At 30.1% G+C, this 9,422-nt stretch overlaps 1 protein-coding gene across 4 annotated transcripts in view; it reads left to right on the top strand.

The window, feature by feature from the left end:
- LOC111698206 (protein sidekick) overlaps nucleotides 1–8,411 on the top strand; it is a 53,911-nt gene extending 45,500 nt beyond the window's left edge. For 3 of the 4 annotated variants that reach the window (XM_023468479.1, XM_023468478.1, XM_023468477.1), the window contains 3 exons: nucleotides 1,282–1,444; nucleotides 5,265–5,557; nucleotides 6,958–8,411. In XM_023468479.1, coding sequence (XP_023324247.1) covers nucleotides 1,282–1,444; nucleotides 5,265–5,557; nucleotides 6,958–7,245 — 744 coding nt within the window. In that variant the 3' untranslated portion in view covers nucleotides 7,246–8,411. The remainder of the gene's footprint in view (nucleotides 1–1,281; nucleotides 1,445–5,264; nucleotides 5,558–6,957) is intronic. The other variant, XR_002764485.1, reaches the window with a different exon arrangement.
- The last annotated feature ends 1,011 nt before the right edge of the window (nucleotides 8,412–9,422 follow it).

Raw genomic sequence — 9,422 nt, 5'->3', positions numbered from 1 at the left:
TTTTTTTTGCCCCCCCCCCTTCCCCTTATTGAAAAAAAAAGAATAAGACCCCTCTCCCCTTCACAAATTCTTGTATACGCCCCTGTATGTTTGGCCGCCTAATTACCTTAAAATACAGGAGAGGTACCTTCTAATCACACGAAGGATGTTTAGAAACCATTATCTAGAGCTCTAACTAGGGTTTACCAACCTTTTTATACATCTGGACAATTTTTTATTTGTTTTCTTACTTACAGTTCAAATCTTAATTTTACACTGGAAATAATTCAAAATCTAAACTCGGGGGGAGGGGGGGGTCAGGTCTTATTTATATATTATCCTAGCCCGTAGGTTTATGAAACATTTTGTTTAACCTTCCAACTTTCATGCTAATGAACTAAGCAATAGGAGAATTTTTTGAAAAATTACTTAAAATTTTTTTTTTTTTAAGTTGTTAATCCGCCAATGAAAACAGGAAAACCCGCAATATTGTAAATATACTTTGTTTGAAAAATCTTCCTTGATGTATGATGCCTTGTGAATATTCGTAAAAGTTTTAGGGCTTTTAGATCGGACTTTGGTGGGGGGAGGGGGGTTGTAAATGACCACTGGATTTTTCATGAAATATAAAAGGAAAACTATTAATAATCAGACTCTTTCTTCCTGTCTTAACCTTTCATTCTTCAATGTCAAGATTCTTTTACAGATCATTTTTCTAAACATTCAGTCAGAAATAATTTACTCTTTCTAATTCTATTCTTTTATTTATCTTATCTTCTAAAAAGGTGTCTTCAATTGACAATTCATCATTCATTATTTATTTCAAACATTAATTCCTGTATTCATCATTCGTTTAACAATAAATTCATTCATTCATTCATTCATTTTATTTTTTATCTTTAAAATTATAAATATTTCATATATTTTGACTATCTATTATCTTCTAATCCAACTGTCTAACCAGCCATCTATTTGTCTAACTTGGCAACCATCTAACTATCTACTTATCTGTCTGTCTAACTTTCTTTCAATGTGTCTGTTTGTATACCTTTGCTTCTAACTATCTATTTTTGCTTAAAAATATTTTAAATAAAGTGTTAAGCTATTTTTATCAATTTATCACTTCTCTCTAATTATTTCTTTATCTATCTATATTATATCTTTATATCTATTTATCTATTTATTCACCTATCCATCTATCCATACGTGTATGTATCTGTATATATATATATATCTATCTATCTATTTATCCATCTATATATATATCAATCTATCTATATATCTATCTGTCTGTCTATCTAGGTGAAGACTCCGTCTAAAGTGTACCAGGAGTATGGATATTCTAAATCTAAACCGTTCCACCGAGAAACCTGGTTTGTAGTGGCGCTTGCCGCCACCAGTATTGTCATCATTATCACCGTGGTTGCTGTTCTCTGTGTTAAATCTAAAACATATAAATATAAAGGTAAGGAATATAGGAAACTTTTAGTTTTTACTTTTTTACTTTTTAATCTTTACATTTCGGAAACTGAATAAATGAATTTGAGATACAGGATTGCTCTTAAAGGACGAGACTGTAAAGACGACCTAAAACTCTGTAAATTTGACGATCCCAATGTTAAATTAAGTCTTCTACTCTAAATAAAGTCTTTTTATATCTTACTTTGTGATTTAGCAAAAAAAAACAATATTACAGTTGCAAGGAAACATAAATATGAGGGAACAGATTACAATCGTCTCTGAAGTCTCATCCTTTGTGGATAACCTTGTAAATTCATTTAGAAAAAATGTAACAAAACTATTGATTTTAACTGTGTGCATACAAAACAACTATCTGGGTTTAATTTATAATGTTTTTGCCAATTTTCGAAAATAGCTGACCTCATTTCGCAAATCCCGAGAAATTGTTATAAGGTAATTGACGTTAGATGCCGCAAAAATATTTGTTTTATAAGGGCTCCCTGCATTTCTTTATTTCCTCCAGTGAAACCTTACCTAAAATTTTATAAAAATTCTAATATAAAATTTTAAAAATCTACTCCTCCCCTTCATGTCACATAAAATGAAAGGGCCCACGCAAAGGTGTCTGCTAAAATTTAATTAGTAGACATGAATATCATTTTAACCATTTCATTCATTCATTATCAATTTGTTCAGTTATTTATAACAGATTTGGTAGATTTTGTGAACATTTCGGAGGGGGGGTATTTGTTTGTAAAACCAATCAAGAGAATTAGCAAATCCATCAATTTGTTCAAGATTTTGCACAAACTATTGTAATCTTACACACTCAACCAACTTACATCTTAATAATAAAATTTTATTCATTTTTACTTTTACTCTCTCTTTCTTTTATGTTACCAATATTAATATTCTTCTTATTTTCTATTACCAACATTAATATTCTTCTTATGCTTCTTAGTTTCTATTACCAACATTAATATTCTTCTTATTCTTCTTATTTTCTATTACCAATATTAATATTCTTCTTATTTTTCTTATTTTCTATTACCAACATTAATATTCTTCTTAATCTTCTTATTTTCTATTATCAACATTAATTTTCTTCTTATTCTTCTTATTTTCTATTACCAACATAAATATTCTTCTTATGCTTCTTATTTTCTATTACCAACATTAATATTATTCTTATTCTTCTTATTTTCTATTACTAACATTAATATTATTCTTATTCTTCTTATTTTCTATTACTAATATTAATATTATTCTTATTCTTCGTATTTTCTATTACCAACATTAATATTCTTCTTATTATTCTTATTTTCTATTACTAACATTAATATTATTCTTATTCTTCTTATTTTCTATTACCAACATTAATATTCTTCTTATTCTTCTTATTTTCTATTACCAACATTAATATTCTTCTTATTCTTCTTATTTTCTATTACCAACATTAATATTCTTTTTATTCTTCTTATTTTCTATTACCAACATTAATATTCTTCTTATTTTATATTACCAACATTAATTTTCTTCTTATTCTTATTTTCTATTACCAACATTAATATTCTTCTTATTCTTCTTATTTTCTATTACTAACATTAATATTATTCTTATTCTTCTTATTTTCTATTACCAACATTAATATTGTTCTTATTCTTCTTATTTTCTATTACCAACATTAATATTCTTCTTATTCTTCTTATTTTCTATTACTAACATTAATATTATTCTTATTCTTCTTATTTTCATTACCAACATTAATATTCTTCTTATTCTTATCTTATTGATGTTTAGCATAATTCAAAAGTTTGGTTAAGAGCTTACTTTTTATTTTGGTTTTGGGTTTTTTTTTGTTTAATTTTCCCTAATTTTTGTAAAAAAAAACTTTGATCCAACATATTTTGTGAAAATTAAAAATGTTCATGTATGTAAAACATTTATATATTCTTTAATCTTTATTTTTTCCAGTTGTCAAAGTTATACGCATGAGAAATGGTAAGAAAATGTCCGTTCTGTCCAATTTTTTACTCTATACTTGCTGTGTTTCTTGTCCTTTTTTTCTTTTCAAACACCATTTTTCATCCTTTTCTCTTATAATACCTTTAGCACCCTTTCCACTCAGAATGTAGCACATCCTTTTCATATTTTTATTTTTATTTTGTTACATATATATTCTATAATAGATCATATATATATATATGTTTCTTACAGAATTTAAATAATTGAAAGATAAATTTTAACGTGAATGTTAACCTCCATTTTGAAATTAAACGCCCAAGACCGGAAAACTGGAGAGTAAAAATTTACTTTTACAATTCACTGTTTTTCAATTGAGATGGGTAGCGTTTTTGGGCTGGATTGTTCTTAACATTCTTTGGTTGTTCAATTAAGAGGTTCCTTGCATCTGAGATGTATATTAAATTTCAAAACTGTATGCTCTAAAAGCTCTAAAAGCTCTAAAAGCTCTAAAAGCTCTAAAAGCTCTAAAAGCTCTAAAAGCTCTAAAAGCTCTAAAAGTTTTAAAAGCTCTAAAAGCTCTAAAAGCTCTAAAAGTTGCTTTTATTATATTATGCAAATTTTTTTCTCTAGGAGAAGATTTTAGAAAAAAAAACTTTTAAAATGCTAGTTAATATCTTATATTCAAATAAATCATTGAAGTTTTCATAGCTTATTTAAATCTATTTTGGATCGTATACAAATTACAAGATTTTTATGGAACCTCTTAAAACTCTGGAAAAGCCTTGATGTTTAAATCTATGACCAATTTGTTTGATTGCAGTTGTGCATAAACCCAGCTGCAGTGGATTTTTCCTAGTAGCATACTTTGAGAAATTATTCGGGGAATAATATTTCAATTATCATTATTTATCATTGAATAATAAAACTTAATCATTTTTTGATAAATATTTAAGTTGGTTTTGTAACGATCAAACAGAGTTGGCGTTTTGTTTTTAATTTGAAATATTGTAATGGTGAAATAAATACATTATCAAATTTCAAGAACTATGTAAAATCTAACTCCTCAGGGCGGAAGGAGGAAGTTAAAACCCCCCCCCCCCCCATTTACCATTTCTTTTTGTTGAATTCGCCATTTTTTGAGTTTGCGGGGAGGGGGGAAAAGATAATTGCAGATTTTTTACTTTCCAAAAGTTTCTGGACTTATAGAATTTTTATATCACGAGGTTTTCTCTATCTTTTGGAAACTGTTCTCTTTTATTATTTTATTATCAATCATTTTCTTTCCGATATCAGCAGAAAACAATAGGTGAAAGATTTTGCATTTATTTGCAGTTTTGCACAAGGATTTTTGTCATTTTGACGAAATTGCACAAATTTTCAGGTTCTTAAGTTTCTTTTGATTCTAATCCACTGGACACATATGTGCACTGTTTGCTAGGTTTCTTCTTCTATAAAAGATACAAATATTGAAGAAAAAAATATTATTTCGTCCGCTTTGACAGATGGACATGTTGTTTCTGCTTCCCATCTTTTCATATCCAATCATTTATTTTATTCTTTTCAGCATTTTATTGGATTTAATGAAATGTTTTCAATTTTTGATCCGGAATTAAATCTTTTGGATTGGCTGGAAAACATTTTTATTAGTTTCCGCATTAATTTATAAGGCGAAGGAACCAAAAACCTGAATCCCAGGGATTTATTATCTTCCAGTACTCACAAAATATGGAGCAGATGTTAGTTACAGAATTAAAAACACGTTTTTGGTTTCTATCTCTCAATAGTTTAGTGAAAATATATTGTGTGTGTTTTTGCAAATTATAATCTTTGATTTATTAACAAGTTGTTTTTTTGTCTAGAACAAGCGAAAGAGAGTGCAATGAACGACGGAGGGATGGAAGAAGGATTTTCTACTTTTGAAATGCGACAGTCTCGACGCGGGACCATGTCGTCCAAACGGGGGACGATGAAGTCGACTACAACACGTCGGTCCAGTAATCTAGCGATGATAAGCAGTCGTGCACCTCCCCGGCCCACCCCAGGCATGGTTAACTACTCGGACGAGGACTCAGCGAAGGGATATGACGAGAACCCGGACGATTCTGATTCATTAACAGAGAAACCGTCCGAAATATCGTCCACCAGTTCACAGGTACGAAAAAGAAAAAACATGATATAAACTAAAAAGGTAGAAAAAAGGAAATAAAAAGGGACTGTCCATGTAAATTGAAATGACCCTTCAACATCTAAGTATTTACATCGGAACCCTGTAAACCTGTATCTGAGTAACTTCTACTGAAGAGAGATAAATTCTATCAATTTCCTTCAGTGACTCCCTTGCATAAATCCGAAAGTCACATATATGGAAATCTATCAATTATTAAATTTTTAGATAGAAAATTTAGAACATCTCCATCATTATGGTTTAAAAATTAAAGGGCACCTTTATGAGTAGCAATAATGGATAAAATTACTTGAAACTACGTGGACGATCCCTTTAAATATTGCCTAGAAACGATAGAAAACATTGAGCTTGAAAGTAATGGATTGATAAATATTAATTGATAGGTAATAAACTCTGAAGATTAGGGTCGAAGTAAATTGATCGATTGAAGGGTGTGGGGCCACACTTAAAGTAGAGATGTGCATCTTTTATTACTTTGATTAAACACTCGATTTTTAAAAACTTAAAAGTAACCAAAATACAATGTCCATCTCTAAAACAAAAGTAATTTGTTTTAAAGTAACCAAAATACAATGTCCATCTCTAAAACAAAAGTAATTTGTTTTAAAGTAACCAAAATACAATGTCCATCTCTAAAATTTAAAGGCTATCAATATTAAGGGTTTTTGTTACTAAGTTTTAGAACTGGGCTCGTGTAGTAAAATATGATGAGAAAACATGGGTTCTAATCAGGGAGGGAGAATGGGGTATTTGTAATATTATCATAATCATTTATTAGCGTTAATCATATTAAGATAAGAATTATCATTAACAGCTCGTTTTTCATATATTTTAAGCGAGAACCAGAATCTGTGGCATAAATGTCTTTACTTCAGTAATTTGTTACGTATTTTATAATTTTTAATTGAATATTTAAAGACTTTTTTATAAATAGCTCAGCTGTAAAATACAAAATTCACATCCGACTTTTCTCAATTTATATATAAATTTGGCTTGTCTGTCTGTTTGTTTGTATCCAATAAACGTCAAAACGGCTGAACCGATCGGGCCCAAATTTTGTGTGGGATCTCGTGTGACCCCAGGAAGGGTTATGAATGATAATGTTAAAAATGTGTGCTGAAAAGTTTTTCAATTTTGTAAAAAAAATTAAATAATAAATGTAAATGTAATAAAATCCGCGAAATTTTTGTTTTTGTTTTTTAATGTTACAATGAGAACATGTTCACAATTGAAATAGAAGATGAACGCGAAGCGCCCTAAAAGCCTAGTTAAAATAAAAAAGACGATAAGCATTTACAGTTTTGTTGTTCTTAACTTTCTTACCGTACCTATCTATCTATCTCTATCTACATCTATAATGTATTTAGGGTACCGAGAGTGAACAAGAAAGTCGTGAATCTGACCCTCATTCCATATTCAATCACTACGCGAACGTAAACAACACGTTCCGTCAGAGTTGGAAGCGTCAGAAACCTATCCTACCGGCTTCTCCCAGTAAACCTAGTGTACCTGGAGCCCGGGGATACAGCAGCTTCACGGAGTCCTCTGATCAGGACGGAAACAGTGCTGTTGTTAGTCTAAACGGTACTCAGCTGGTTATGAACAATAAAGCAAGATCTAGGGCGCCACTACCCGGCTTTTCGTCGTTTGTTTAAATATAGGATATTTCGTCGACAAATTTGGTGGCCGGGTACCCTTGATTCCTAGAGCTTTAGTTAAATCTTGTCATAATCCTGCCGGCTGTGATATTGTACAGTGTACAGTGTACAGGATAAATTTTATTCTATCTTCCATCATAAATTCTGACTATACATTGAGATTTGTATGTTTTCATAAATCAGGTATTAGTTGAGATCTGTAAAACCTGTTTTTATGAATCTCTCTGTATTATTAATGTAAAATGGTGCTCTACCAAGAAAATAAAAAGTGTTCTTATCCTGGTTCGGTTTTACATTTGGAATATCTGCTTAAAATCATACTCAAAAGTACAGTGTGTTTCACTAAATATACGTAGAGGAACACACTGTATAAAAAAATTTATTTCTATTAAAAATTTAATTTGTTATTCCAATTGTAAACCGGGCTGAGAGCTGTGACTATAAAAGGCTGTGTTACTCATTTTATTTCACTCATTTTTTGAAAAGTTCATTGCCAACTGCCATGTCATACGTCTTAAAGAAGGTTGACTTCGTGACCCCTTCTCTTAAAAACTGAGATCTCTTAAATGATAAAATGTTTTTTAAAAGCAAAATATTCGTCTCGAATTATTCCTAAAAATCTCAAGATTCTGCATTTTGAAAGTAATTTAATAATCTAATACCCCGTCGTAGTTTAATTTTTACCCTTTTTGTCAATTAACTGTCGTTCTCTGCAGTACATTAACCCGTACCATTTTATCAGTTGCAATTTGCAAACTTAATCAGTTATTAAATAATATCAGTTAATGCTACAAGTTGGTACAGCTGACATTTTACAGTTGTACAACGGGGTCCATGAAATGGGAAGATGGCTGTTAGATCGGCCAATAATCATGAAACAACGCAGTTGTGCAGTGTACACAGACGCAATTCACTTAAAAAATTTATTTTCAAAATATTGTTAAAACTATATGGTTTAAACAACGTCAGAGACACATCAGATTGTCTAAATGTCGTCTTATTCCACATGTTTATGGATCCAACTGTGTAATCGTACAAGGCCTGTACTGATATGTTTTGGTTGATAAATGTTTAGAGATAGAAAAGTACAAATGTGTTTTGTTAGTATTATTATTATAATTGTTGCTCATTATTATAGTTAAATAAAGATTATTATTATAAAACTTGTTATCAGCATCAACATATAATTATTATTAGAAGGCATTCAGAGACAACATGGCAAGTTTTCAAACGGTATACAGACACAACATGACAATTTTTTAAACGGAATTCAGAGACAATAAGACAAATATTTAGAAGACGTACAGAGACAATTTGACAAGTCTTAGGAGGCGTACAGAGACAACATGACAATTCTTTAGAAGGCATTCAGAGACAGTCTGACAAGTTTTAGGAGGCATACAACATGACAATTTTTGAAAAGGCATATAGAGACAACATGACACTCATTTACACGGTGTACAAAGACAACATGACAATTATTTAACCGGTATATGGAGACAACATAACAATTTTTTAAACGGTAAACGGAGCCAATAAGACAATTATTTAGAAGACATACAGAAACAATATGACGGTTATTTAAAAGGCATACAGAGACAGCATGACAATATTTTAGAAAGAATGATTAACTAAAGTAAATTGCACGTGAGACAGGTTTTCAATAATAATTCCTTATTAAAGGAATTAAAGAGATAATGAGAAGAACATAAATATTTTGAATTTCAAATACGGAAACAGATAAATATGCTTTCCTCATACTTGTACGTAAAATCAAAACTAGATAAGCTACGAGGTCAGAATGTCATACCAGTAATAATGTCGCAAAAATGTGACCTGAATACAAGACAAAATAGAAGGTTCTATACAGGGTTACCCACAAAGGATTAGACTTTTATGCCGACCTGAAACTCTAAATTTAATTCGATGAGAAGGTTGAATTATGATTTAATTCGATGAGAAGGTTGAATTATGATGTAATTCGATGAGAAGGTTGAATTATGATTTAATTCGATGAGAAGGTTGAATTATGATGTAATTCGATGAGAAGGATGACTTATAATTTAATTTGATGAGAAGGTTGAATTATGATTTAATTCGATGAGAAGGTTGACTTATGATTTAATTCGATGAGAAGGTTGACTTAGATGAGAAGGTTGAATTATGATTTAATT

Source organism: Eurytemora carolleeae, unplaced genomic scaffold (genome assembly GCF_000591075.1).
Source record: "Eurytemora carolleeae unplaced genomic scaffold, Eaff_2.0 scaffold312, whole genome shotgun sequence".
Classification (NCBI taxonomy): Eukaryota; Metazoa; Arthropoda; class Copepoda; order Calanoida; family Temoridae; genus Eurytemora; species Eurytemora carolleeae.
The sequence above is the reverse complement of the archived record's forward strand: the minus strand, read 5'-3'. Positions and strand labels throughout refer to the sequence as shown.